Here is a 14,199-nt window from a genome sequence, read left to right as displayed (position 1 = left end):
GTTATACTTCTATACGCGCGTTCGACGTTGAAAATTTGTACGGGAGTGAATCGGCAAAATCATTCCGTATGTAAGATATAGGTAAAAGAGACAGAAGATATATTTTCCCCCTCTTTCTCTCTCGAGAATAAAAATGTTCCTCTTGTAAATATATTCAATATTTTTCAGATTTAGCCATACGGCTCTCACTCCCTCTAAGGGGAAAATTCACTCATCCCAGATACCTACGGTATCAAAAGGATTGAGCTCTGGTGGGACTCTTTCCGTGTTATCGAGCCGTAGGTGACTTGGTATGCTGGAGTATCTCCCAAAAATTTTCGTACACATCTGGATGTTGAGAGAAGTACAGCTTTCTGCATGGTCTTGTAGAGATGTTCATTCAGACCTAGCTTTCTTATGTTTTCTAGGAGGTTCTTCGGAATAACTCCAGTAGTAGAGAGAATAATAGGTATTGTCTGGGTACTTTCCATTCTCCACTGTCTTCGTATTTGAATTTCCAGATCCCTGTATTTGGCGATCTTTTCGTTTTGTTTAATACGAAGATTATTTTTGTTGGGTATCGCCACATCAATTAGTGTTGTTTGTCTCTTTAGTTTATTAACTAGTATGAGATCTGGTCTATTATGTGCCACTGTTTGGTCTGTGAGCACAGTGCGGTCCCAGTATAGCTTGTAGTTATCATTCTCAAGTATACTTTTAGGAAAGTATTAATAATATGGGAGATGGTTTGTTTGGAGAAGTCCCAGTTTGATGGCTATCTCTTGATAAAGGATCTTTCCTACTGAGTCGTGCCGTTCCTTATATTCAGTTGCACCAAATGCCTGGCAACCCCCGGTAATGTGTTGGATGGTTTCTTGAGCTTGACATCCATATCGGCATTTGTCATTTTGGACCTGAGGGTCTTTGACAATATATTTCAGGTAATTTTTTGTTGGTATAACCTGATCCTGAATGGCGAGTAATGAACCTTCTGTTTCAGGGAACAACTTTCCTGATGTCAGCCAATAGTTCGACGCTTTATTGTCGACGTGGTCTTGACTGACCTCATTAGGATGTCGCCCGTGAAGAGGTTTACCCATCCAGGTGCGCATTTTTCCGTCCTTAGTAAGATGGTTTATGCGCATTTCTGGTTCCCTCAGTTTGATCGGTGTTGTATCATCTACTGCACAAATCGCGCGATGTAGAGTAGATGTCTCAGCCTGCACCTGAAAATAAGTTCTTATATTAGTAATGTGTTTTTCTAGTTGCTTACTTATATCCATAAGTCCTCGTCCTCCTAAATACCGCGGTAATGTCGTTCTTTCTACTGCACTTCGAGGATGGTGTTTTTGCGCCTTTGTTAGGTGTGTTCGTACTTTTCGCTGAAGATTTTCTATATCCGTTTTTGTCCACTTAACAATAACAAACGAGTAGCTAAGCGCGGAACATGCATAGGTGTTTAGTGCCTTAAAGAAATTTTTACTATTAAGGTGTGAACGAAGCAGCTGTTTTACTCTTCGTATAAACTCAGTTGTTATCTCAGTTTTCATTTGCTTATGGTCAATCTTCCGCGCTTGCTTTATTCCGAGGTATTTATATACATCATTTTCACCCATGGCCTCGATGTTCTGGCCGTTTTGCATATCGAATCCTCCAGGCTGAACCTTTCCTTTAATTATATTTAAGACACGGCACTTATCAAGGCCGAAGTGCATACTAATGTCATTAGAGACATTTTCCACTGTTTTCAGTATCTGATTCAGGTGGCATCGAGTAGAAGCCAATAGTTTTAAATCATCCATATACAATAGATGATTAAGCTTTGCCACAACAATAGTGTTATTTTTAATGCTAAAACCTGTGTTAAGTTCAGTAGCTGGGATAGGGGGTTCATCGCTAGACAAAACCACAGTGGGCTCAACGAGTCTCCTTGAAATAGGCCCCGGTTGATTGCAATATTTTCAGTTTCGATATTGTTTTCACCAGGTATTTGGAGGTGAATTTTTGTCTTCCAATCTGACATTATATATTTTAAAAAGGTCACTATGTTATGATCGACTTTATATATTTTTAATATATCTACAAGCCATTTATGCGGCATTGAATCAAACGATTTCTTGTAGTCGATGAAAGCAGTAAAGAGATTCCTTTTTTTGCTATATGCTTGGTTAGAAATGACAAAGTCGATGATACGTTGTTCTTTGCAGCTCATGGAACCCTTAGCGCACCCTTTCTGTTGAGGCTCTATGATATTGTTTAGAGCACAGTGTTGGTAGATACGCCTGACTACACAGGATGTGAGCAATTTATACCGAGTTGGAAGACAAGTAATTGGGCGATATTTGGTTGGATCTTGGGTGTTATTTTGATCTTTTGGTATTAAATAAGTTGTTCCCTGGGTTAGAAAAGATGGTATTTCCTGCGGATTAGAAATACTGTGATTAATTAATGCTGATAAGCACTCATGAATACTCCAAAACTTCTTAAGCCAGAAGTTTTGAATGCCGTCTGGTCCAGGAGATTTCCAGTTATGAAGCTCTTTAATAATATTTAAAACTTCTTCAGTAGTAAAGGGTTCGTAGGGAGCAGTAACGTAGTGTTGGCAGTTGTGTGCCGTATCTTCAATCCATCCAAAATTGGTGTTAAGAGCAGCTGGTGTGGAAAGTTGATTTCCCCAAAACTCATGGATTTCTTCTTGGCTTGGGTACGATTTATTGGCACTATCTGCAGTAGAATTGAGTTTCCGATAGAACGCCTTCTCGGCATTCTCAAAAAGCATATTGTCGGATTTTCGTTTGTTACTAATTTTGTATCTCCTTAGTCGGCCTGGGTAAACGGAAAGTTTTTGTTTTAATGTATCCAGGCACTGTTGTGCTGTGTTGTTTGCTGGATTATACTGTGAGTGTCTTGCGGTGGTTATCATTATTTCTTTAGCTCTTCTGATTACTCTTCTACTTGTTGTCCCTCGGACATATTCCGTGATTTGATCAATGTCCCTACGTAATGCTTCAATTTTAATAAGCAGCCGTTTTTCCTAACGTGCAACTCTGTTATATGTCCTTTCGATATTAGTACCCCGTCGTGTTCTGATCTTAATGCCCATAACATTAGCAATTGCTGTTGCTGCACAGTAAATCAGCATATGCAAATATTCTAATGTATGAGCTTCCACGATATAATTGGGTAGGACTTCAGTGTTCATAAATTGTAACAGCGCACCTAGTTTCTTACAAGAGTTTATTTTTGGTAGCTGTGGTCTGCTAAGTGGATTTGTTCCATTAAACTCTTGTACGGCACGTGCCATTTCTCTTACCAGGCTATCGTGCAACTCGCTGTTGTCCTGCTGCGTATTTACAGGTTGAGTTTCTTGCATGAGAGGCTCAGGAATCTGCTCATTAGGGATTTTATTATTGACTTGATCCACAACTAACTCTTGGTTATGTATCTCCCGTTCGACTTCGCTTTTGATGGTATCGCGTCTAGTCTCTGGGATAAGATTATTTCTTATAATTACCCGGTATTGATCTGCTATTCGCTGTTCAGAGACTTGAATCTCGGGGTACTCCCTGCAAAATTCGGCATACAAATGTTGTCGATAGCCGATCGTTTCTCGACCGAGGTTCGTCACCTTGTAATAGAAACGCAAAATGTTTTCATTTATAGACACAGTCCATTTCATGCGCTGCCTCGGTCGTCCCGTTTGAGTGAGCGCCGGCTGGTGTTCCAGCGCAGCACCTTCAGCGAGTGGAGCTTTTGTTGTTGTTTGGCTCCCTTGTGGTTGTTGTTGTTGGGCTGTAGCTGATTGTATGACAGGGGCCCGCCTCCTCAACACCCTGCCACCGACGTCCCGCATGCTGTCACGTCCAGCGCCGGCTCCAGACGTGCCCTGGCGATCCCCAGGCAGCGACCCCAAACATAAATCATTAATCTCCATTTTCATGGGTGTGCATTTTATACCTACTGCCAGGTGTCACTTTTTGTTCCACGGCAGGTATCCCTGCTACCCTCTGGGTATCGGTTCTAAGAATACCCAGAGAGCATCCCCCATTCGCAGGGGGCCGCGCCTGATAGAAGAACTGACAAAAACTCCCACAGGATATTATATATTATAATATATATATTATATATTATATCATATTATATATTATAATATATATTATATATATTTAATATTTATTATTATTATTATTATTTTATATTAATTCGGTAGATATATACATTTGGACGAAGTCTTTTACAAATAAATATTCTTCTATGATTCGTAATAACCTCTCCATTTTTGAAATACAATAAATAAATAAGCACAAATACAAAATACAACCAAAAAACTGACATCTTAATAATTTTCTTGTCAAATTACATTGATTATCCACCTTATTATTTAAGGTTACTGGTCGAATAAGTTGAAGCGCGGTATTTAGAACCAGAAGTCGCAAGTTCGAGATCCCAATAAGGGAATATATTTTTTTAATTATTATGTTCTGATTTTTGTCACTTTGGTTTTAAAAATCAAAGAATGGAAAAATATTTTTTTTTTAATATTGTTTCGATAATTTTATACATTATTTAATTTTCCAAACTATTTTATTAATCATTGAATATTTAGTACATATAGTAGTCATGGGCGTAGGGATGAAAGGGACAAATATAATGATTGTTATTTTAAATTTATTTTATGTATATGTTTATATGTATGAAGATAAATCTCAAAAAAGGTCGCTTTTATTTTTAAATTAAGATTTTTTGGCATATATATGATACTAGTGATGTTATCCATCTGAGAAGAAAGAGTTATTCTTTCACCGAGAATTAATTTAATAAGATTTTCACATATTATTGGGGATTTTGAAACGGTGCAACAAAGAATCAAAAAAATCCAGGGACCTAATGATTTATACAAGTGCTTTCAAATAATATATTAATTTCTCCATGGTCCCATAAAAGCATCTTACAAAATGGCGCCAAGACGCTATTAATAAAACTGAGGCTTAGTTCCGTTACCTAAAAATTTAGTAATTCAAGTTTTAAGGTTCAGAAAAGAGTTGTTTGGGTGGGACTTATTTCGTTTTTTTTTTCACGTTAGTATATTAAATAAATTTATTCATTTTCGCTAGAATATATGTTGCATATGTTGTAATTATCTCCACAATCTGTGAGAACAAACTATATACTAAAATTTTTGGCCCTTTTAATATTTATTATTAAGGACTTAATAGTTATTGTCTTTCTGTTTTTCTGCCTTTATGTGCTATAACTATAAAAAAATCCTAAAAACTTGATACTTGATACATAGCTTGGTCCAAGGTCGAACCCTATTGAATTTCTTCTTCTTATTCTTAGTCTTTATAAGCAATTATGCTTGTTCATTGGCGAATTATTACATCTATGGAAGGTTGTCAATCCGTCTTTTGCCCGGCCGTCCGATACTTCTGGTGACTTACCTCTTGCTATTTTGACGACACGGGTCTCCCCCCATTCTGCTTATGGGGATATTCCATTTTAATTTTTTCTATTTATTGTCTATTCGCTTATACACTATACGGTACATTTTCTTCTAATGTCTTCGCTTCTCTTTCGATCTCTAAGCGTATTTTCTGTAACTCTTCTCAGTACTCTCAGACTTTATAAATTCTTGATTATTAAAAATTAATAAAAGTAAATATATAAATTTTTGACTTCATTTCAGTGTTAATGTGTCTGTTTCGCCATATAGTGTTATTAATTCATCCTGTCAGTCATTTACTTTTTGTTCTTGATTTCTCACTTCTTTGTCCAAGACTCCATAGTTGCACAATATAGCTGCACATTAGTAGAAATGGTATTTTATTTCCATTATTTTCATCATTACAGGTCAAATGTTGTTTATATACAGCAAACGATGCACCATATACCTATATACCTAATTATGTTTTCTGCTCTCTCTTACCTATAGCATTACATATGTAATGATTGTGCAGATTGACTCCCATATAAAATTCTGACGGCGAACGCGTGTATGGAAGTATAACTTCTACCGGCAGTCCCACTGGACTGCCACACCCGTATTTTTATGTTTATGTTTATTTTATGGTATTCCCAAATTTAAAAATCAATTTTTTGTATGAATTTTGACTCATTTTGTTAGCAACTGTTATTGCTGATCAATAAAGGCCGGAATATATTCATTTAAATGCAGTCAAAATATGAGCATATATGTCTTGTTTGCCTTTAAAATATACACTTATATGCCTTTTTTGACAAAATATGCATTCTGGTATGCAATATTTTTTAATTTATTAATTATAACAAAATGGGGTAAAAAACACACAGAGTTCTAAAAAAATGTTTAATTCAAAAATAATTTAAAAAAAACAAAGAGAAATAAAAGTAAACAACATTTAATAAGAAATGGTACGAAAGGCATTTATTATTAAATATTTTTCAAAATTTTCTACCAAGAAGGATTGTCCTTTATCAGTAAAAATATGTACAAAGAGAAGCTTCTTTCAACGTCTACTGATGTAATAGGAAAATACTGCAACTGAGGTAGTGAAATAATAGGCCAAGATATAACTTCGTTGAATGCTTTACCTTCATAAATGTGTTTTTACTGCAGTTAAGTATTTAAATTACTTATTCTTTCTTAAAGTAGCATCCAATTTGTTCCTTACTTGACCTCCTACTTTACCGTAAAATTCACTACATATTTGTTACTAATATGATTCAACGAGATCTTTATTAAATATTTTTTCATAAAAAATATTTTTTTGATTAAGATTTTGACTACAAAATGCAAACAACTGGATGAACAATTTCATACCCTAAATGGGGCGAACTTTTAAGTGAATGAAAATGGCATAATATGTAATGCCGGCCGATCATGTTCACTCCACGTTAAAAATATTTTTCAAAAAATGTAAGCATTCTGATAAATGTAAACTGGGGCGAAATTGATCATTGCAATTTAAACCACAATTTGCTTTTTTATAGATTTATTTTATTTACACAAAAAACAAAAATATGCTAATACACCCTAAATTAGGTTTTACAGACAAAAGTTATCAGTTATATTAAAAAAAAAACTGAATCAGAGAGGCTTATTTATTAAAAAGTAATATTTTTTAAAAATTGTAATCGTATGAAATAGGTTATGAAAAGTAAACTTTAATATGCTAAATACCTATACCTTTAATAAACCAAAGAATGACACAGTTGGGCTAGCACTGCAATGTAGAACACCAAAAAAACATGATTTTAAATATATTTAAACTTACGAATATTAAGTTTAAAGTGATAATCAATATCTCCATTAGGAGTTCTGCTCTGACAAAAGTTGTAAACAAGACGTTTGTCTCAGCGATTGATATTTTAGTGTTAAACTGTGAATATTAACCGTTATAAATTACAGTTAAAGTTATAAAATAAGTTACAGTTAAAGTAAAACTGTAAGTTTAAATATTTCTTATTAGTTAAACTTAAAAACGCATTATAAACTGGATTTATTAGTTTTTTGGATGGTTATCGATCGCAAATAATTATAATTTGATAAATAATAAACAACAGCCAGTGTTGTTTTTTGCTGGGGCAGAGAGGTACTATATTTTTCTACTGTGACGAATAAGAAATTAGTATATCCTCGGATGTAATTATACAGAACATCTCTTCAAAGAGCAAATCCTATTTCTTGACAGCATCACAGTAGAAATTTCCTACTAAAGATTAAGCAATTATTTTTAGTGCTATAAATAACGCCCGTCTTCAGGATTATTTAATCCTGCTAGGCACTTTAATTAATTTAAAAAATATTTTATTCTCTTCTCGGTTATCTAATAATAAAACATGTATGTATCTAAATAGTAAATCCAGCGTAGATGAATTTATGGAGAAATATGGTATATTAAAGTGCAAGGAGAAATGCAAGGCTTATAACGCCTGCTGAAAGGCTAGTATTATCTAACGTCAGTCCAACAATTCCCCATGATGTACTTACCCGAGAATTAAAAGAAATGGGCTTAAACCTCGTTTCCCCTGTAACGTTTTTAAAAATCGGTGCTACACTACCAGAGTATAACCACATATTAAGCTTTAGAAGACAGGTATTTGTCGGTCCACATACTATCACCATCCCAGATTCTATTGAAATAAATTATGAGAACACCTCTTACAGAATCTTCATATCTCAAGATAATCTGACTTGTTTTACATGTAAGCAATTAGGCCATATTTCAAACAATTTTCCAAACATTAACAGTATATCATCAACCACTCAGGCCCAAAATTCAACTATACCGAATCCTACTTCTACGCCAAATTCGCAGTCTTCTATCGATATTGAGAGCCAATTATATCCTCAATACTACCATCTGTGAGTGGGAGGAGGGTCAACTTTGAAATATTAAATTTAAACCCCTTATTTTTTAGTACAAATTTGAATTCTACGTAAAAACGGCTCCATCTATTAGGAATAGAAAAAAATTCAGGTAAACTTGGTCACTTTTTCACGTAAAATCCGACTCTACATTAAAAAATGCGGTTTTCCATTAAGAGATCAAAGTTGCCCCTTGCCAATTCTTCCAATGGGTGGAGTTGGAAGATAGTGTTTGGTGTCAATTGATAGATTTTAAAAAAATAATAAATTCGTGTTTTATATTTAAACATTTAGAAGTTTGTTTCTCGAAATATTAAACCATTTCAATAATTTTCCTAGACTATCAAGATAAATCTTTTTTTGAAAATAGCGTCATCAATCGAAAAAAATTGAGTAAAATGTTTTAAATAAAAGTTACTAATTTTTTAATAAAGCTTGCAAAAAATGGGGTTCCTCATTTAAGTTTTTAAAGTTGACCCTTGCCCTTTCCCGTTTTGACTTGAGTTTTTTTGAGGTTTTTGTTTCGTTTTTTGATCCCATGTAAATTTCGCAAAATATTGGATCGCTATGTTGGTTTTGTTGGCACATCCTCTATATGTATATTCTGATATTTCTGCCATGATTCCTCTTTCAAAATCATCACTAGTAAAATGTACAGAACATATTCTTACATCTATTATCGTTGGGAATCCAAGAAAAATCTGGTTTCACCAGCAAAACCATTAATTTGATTATCATCATCACAATTGAAACCAGCACACCCAATGTTTACACTTTTTAGTAAGGTAGATCTCACTTTTACACAAATAAAATATAAAATAAACTTCAATCTCCCCTCTCTTCAGTATTCGCAATATCGTATCTTGTTAGTCACAGTATCATGGCTCGGTAGACTAAGACCTCGGAAGCTCTGAAGAAGACATCAAAGAGGATGTCGAAAGCTCGGCTCTATAATAATCGCACGGTTCAACCCGAAAGACTGTTGAGTTTAATATTAATTCTTGTAATAGTATTAATGTTTGCTCTACATAGGTTTAATTACACTAACCGCGGAAATCTGTCGGATCATAAATGTATATATATATATATATATATATATATATATATATATATATATATATATATATATATATATATATATATATATCTATATATCTATATATATACCCGGTATTTTAGGCGTCACGCCGAGCCGCAAGCCCTTATCTCTTGCCGTACTGCTCCACCATAGGCAGATCAGACACCAGCATATTCTAGTCTAAGCCGCAGATTCATCTAGAATTTTAAACTGATGCGTTAGACTTTTTGTTTTTCTGTACACCGAGCTGGTGTTTTATATCCGTCATATATATATATATATATATATATATATATATATATATATATATATATATATATATATGACGGATATAAAAGAAAAGAAAAGCGATGAGGAGGAAAGGAAGCGAAGAAAAGCATATATATCAATACCTATATTATAACAATAACAAAATTTTTATGTAAATAATGAATGTACTATTTTTCGAAAGCTGAATTGTCGTAGTTTACAAAACGTCCACTAAACAGGGTCATGCCAGTATTTTGGTCTCTTATGTAAAAGAAAAATGGATGATCGGCTTCAAAAACGAATTTGACTGGAAGCGGCATGGACAGAGCCGAGATACCAACTGAAATAAAATAAAATAAATCAAATAAAACACAAATATACAAAACGATATGTAAAAAAATACTACAAAACAAAGCAACAAATAATAAAATTTATTAAAATATTTCTCTCCTGCTCCATCCTATAAATCACTGTATAAAAACAAGAATTTTTGTAATAAATCGTATTTCAATTTGCACACCTCTAAAGTTTTATTTTAAAAGTAATAACCAAATGAACACTTAACTGTAGTGCTTAGTCCTGGTATCCCGAATTATCAATTTTTTAGATTATTAGGCATATTTTAGAAGAGATGCAAAGAAATTACGATCATCCGTTGTAAATGAACAAAAAAACATATTTTTGGGATATAAGTTTCTATATCTAGTATAAGTTTGATACAGTAAAACCTTATATAGTAAAAATGTATGTAAGGTTAAGTAAACTATTTATTTTTTATTGATTTTTTAATTGTTTGTTAAATTTAGTAATAAAATATTAAAAACTAATTCTAAAACTTTATTTATTCAATGCTTGCCCATATTAAAAAAAAAAAACTATCAACAAGAGGAAAAAAGAATATTTGAGGAAAATAACTACAAAAGATGCGTCTCCAAGTCTAATAACAAATTTCTTGAAAAATAATGATGCATACTACTGAAAGAGAAATTCGAAAATATCATTACCATCATTCTGGCGTTACAACCCTGCGTGGGTCCTAGCCTTCTCAAGAATTTTTCTTCAGTCTTCCCTCCCTGTCCATCGCCTTCCTTCGCAAAGCACGTATTCCTATATTTCTCATGTCTTTATCAATGTTATCAAGGAACCTTGTTCTGGGCCTTCCTCTTCTTCTTCGACCAATGGGTCTATCAAGGAGCGTTTTTCTAGTTGGTTCATTTTGTTCCATACGCATTAGATGCCCTATCCACCTCAGACGTCCTATCTTAATATGTTTTAAGATATAGGGTTCCTGGTATATTTTAGTTGTATCGCCGTTGTTGTATTGTTTGAGTCTGGGTCTCTGAACCATATTTAAACACTGGGCGTATTATTGTTTTGTAGAGTTTTATTTTTGTATTTCTCGATATATTTGTGGATTTAAGAAGAAAATTGAGCCTAAAATAGCATCTGCTGGCCGTGCAAATTCTGCGGTTTATCTCTGCGCTACTATTATTTTCAGTAATAAAGAGCGCTCCCAGGTATACAAACTCGTCCAATTCTTCGATGACGTCGGTTTCTATAACAAGTGGTCGTAGAATTTGTGGTTGCGTGCTAATTTTTATATATTTCGTTTTGTTGGTATCTATTATTAAACCCATTTTTTTTGGTAATTTCTTAACGCGACATACGCCTCTCGTACAGCGTTTTCCGTTCTCCCAATAATATTGATATCATCAGCATAGGAAAGGATTTGCACTAATTTATTATATATTAAACCAATGGTTGTCATTTGTGACATACGTATTACTTTTTTTAAAGCCAGAGTGAACAGTATATAGGAAAGGTTAAGACAGTTCCCCCTGAATTCGTACTCTACATCTACATTCAACTTTTTCAAGAGTTAGTTTTGTTAAATTTACCAACTGATTTCGTATTCCTAGTAGGGATGGCGGTTTTTGACAAAACACCGGTTTTCGGTTATACCGGTTTTTTTTGCTTACGGTTTAACCTGGCGGTTATAACCGGCCAAAAAAACCGGTTTTTACAAAAACCGGTTTTCGGTTTTTTTAATCCAATAGGTTACAAGTTTGCTTGTGTATTTATAAAATAAAATAAAATGTGAATTATAGTTTTGTTTGGAATAATTACTTGAGAATAATAATTATGATTGGGATCCAAAATAATACCGAACCTAATCCTAATCACCCCTAAAAACCTAATAACCGGTTTTTACTTTAAAAATAAAAAACCGGTTATAACCGGGACAAAAAAACAACCGATAAAACCGGTTATTGCGGAGTAAAAAAACCGGTTTTCGGTTAAAACCGGTAGGTTTTTCCCATCCCTAATTCCTAGCTCTTCCATTGCTTTGAATATTGCTTTTCTATTCACAGAGTAGTAAGCTGCTTTGTTGTCTATAAATATGTGATGGGTATCAATTTCATATTTCAGTGTTTTTTCTAAAATTTGTTTTAGTGTTGCAATCTGATGAATTGTCAATTTTTTACTTCTGAAACCAGCCTGGTATTTTCCTACTATTCGTTCTGCATATGGTGTCATACGGTAACATAGTACCAGGGCCGCCGCTAAGGTATTGGCCGCCCGTGTGCAACTTAATATTTGCCGTCCCCCTTCCAACACTTTAGACATACATACTATTATTTAAAGAAATGTGCAGAAGATGCATAATATAACAATAACAATTTGTACATAGATAAAAACATTTAGACTAATCTCCATGATCCAACGTCCATATATTATCCTAATGTATATCCTAATATCCTAATATTCCATCCTAATATCCTAATTTAAACGTCCCTCATCCTAATTTAATAACCAGGATCCAACGTCCAGAATATGTATATCCTAATATCCTAATTTAAACGTCCATTTAATTGAAATAAATCGTGAATAGAAACATAAACACATAAAAAAACTAAAAACGCACTTTTCTGGCTTTCGTCTCGGAAAACTTTTTGACAATATCTTTAATGTCCAATGTCGCACACACTTCATGTTCTATAGATAACATTGCTAAAGCAGAAAGTCTATCTTGCTTCATTGAGGGTCGCAAATAGTTTTTAATAATCTGAAGTTTTGAAAACTACCGCTCACCCGTAGCTACAGTAACATTTAGAGTTAGGAATATACGTACTCTTATAGTTCAGTTGGAAAATTAAGTTGGAAAATGTTGATACAAGATTATTTTCGTAAATATATTTAAGAATATCACTAGGATTTTTTTCTGCGGAAAAAAAAGTTAAGTTGGAAAATGTTATTACAAGATTATTTTCGTAAATATATTCAAGAATATCACTAGGATTTTTTTCTGCGAAAAAAAATGGTTGAATAGCTCTAATTTCTTCATATAAATCGGTTGCACTAATGTCAGTCTCTGAGCTGTTTATGTCTGTAAGGGCTTGATTCACTTTCTCACAATTGGTTTTAACTTCATCATCGTTTTTAACTTTGGTTATGCCATATATTACACTAAAAATGTCTGTGTGCTTTTGAAGTAATTGGAACCGTTCTTTAATTGCTGTTATGGCAGCATCCAAAATCTCAAAAAAAAATTTATTTTAAATGACAATTCCGGAGATAACATAGGTTCATCAGCTCCTTCATACTCAAAATGCACTTTTCTTCTTCTAATTCGTTCGGTAGATGAGCTAGGAAATCTTCTTCTATGTTATCTTTTGTAGATATCTCTCTGGATTCGGTTACAAAATTTTGAACGAATGTTCTTCAGAACGTTTGGTTATGAAATTAAATATTTAAATTATCAAGTGCATCAAGTGAAGATTTTATATCAAACTTTGGACTTTTTTGCTAGGAAGGATTTTGCTAATCACGTTTATTTTACTTATAATATCTTGCCACACTACAACAGAACACATGAATTTGAATTTCCAAATTTTATTTTTAATGGATTTTGCTAAAGTCCTAGTATTTATATCCCTTGTGTTATCATTTTGCAATTCTTCTAAAGCATCATATATTTCACTAATCTGGGTTTTTAATGGTGCGATTGCATCGATCTGACTCTCCTGTCGCGTGTCCGGCAATGCTTTTAATATCAACTTTGGAAGGTGCTTTAATAAAATGTTCCATCTAATATTGGAAGAAGAAAAAAATACATATAGTTCCTGTACAGTATTAAAAAATTCCACTGACTCAAAACTTATTTTTACTGCATGTTGGTGGTTTCGGGTTCAGGCGTTTCAGCATCAGCACTCGCACTATTGTCATCAAATCCTCTGTCTCTATCCGCAGGAATATTCAATTGTTTGGTACTTTTTTCTATGGTTTGGACTTCGCTTGAAGTTGAATAGGTCCTAAATTTAAATAATTATTGTTGTTTGGAATATTAGAGTTCACAGAATTATGTAAATCATTACTATTTAATTATTTGAATTTATTTTTGTTATAAAAAAGTATTATCATCATTGGACTGCTTTTGGCCGCCCCTATTGTTGGCCGCCCGTGTGCGATGCACACTTGGCACACATGGTAGCGGCGGCCCTGCATAGTACTGTGGAAAATAGTTAATAAGCTGAATTCAAAGATA

The 14,199-nt window shown here is 33.6% G+C and overlaps 1 protein-coding gene across 2 annotated transcripts in view; it reads right to left on the bottom strand.

Annotated features, from left to right (window-relative positions):
- Positions 1-9,783: 9,783 nt before the first annotated feature.
- LOC140434824 (antichymotrypsin-2-like) overlaps positions 9,784-14,199 on the bottom strand; it is a 62,361-nt gene continuing 57,945 nt past the window's right edge. For both annotated transcript variants that reach the window (XM_072523385.1, XM_072523387.1), the window contains one exon: positions 9,784-9,993. In XM_072523385.1, coding sequence (XP_072379486.1) covers positions 9,842-9,993 — 152 coding nt within the window. In that variant the 3' untranslated portion in view covers positions 9,784-9,841. The remainder of the gene's footprint in view (positions 9,994-14,199) is intronic.

The sequence above is a fragment of the Diabrotica undecimpunctata genome, chromosome 2 (genome assembly GCF_040954645.1).
Source record: "Diabrotica undecimpunctata isolate CICGRU chromosome 2, icDiaUnde3, whole genome shotgun sequence".
NCBI classification, from domain to species: domain Eukaryota; kingdom Metazoa; phylum Arthropoda; class Insecta; order Coleoptera; family Chrysomelidae; genus Diabrotica; species Diabrotica undecimpunctata.
This window is presented reverse-complemented; position numbering and strand designations above follow the sequence as displayed.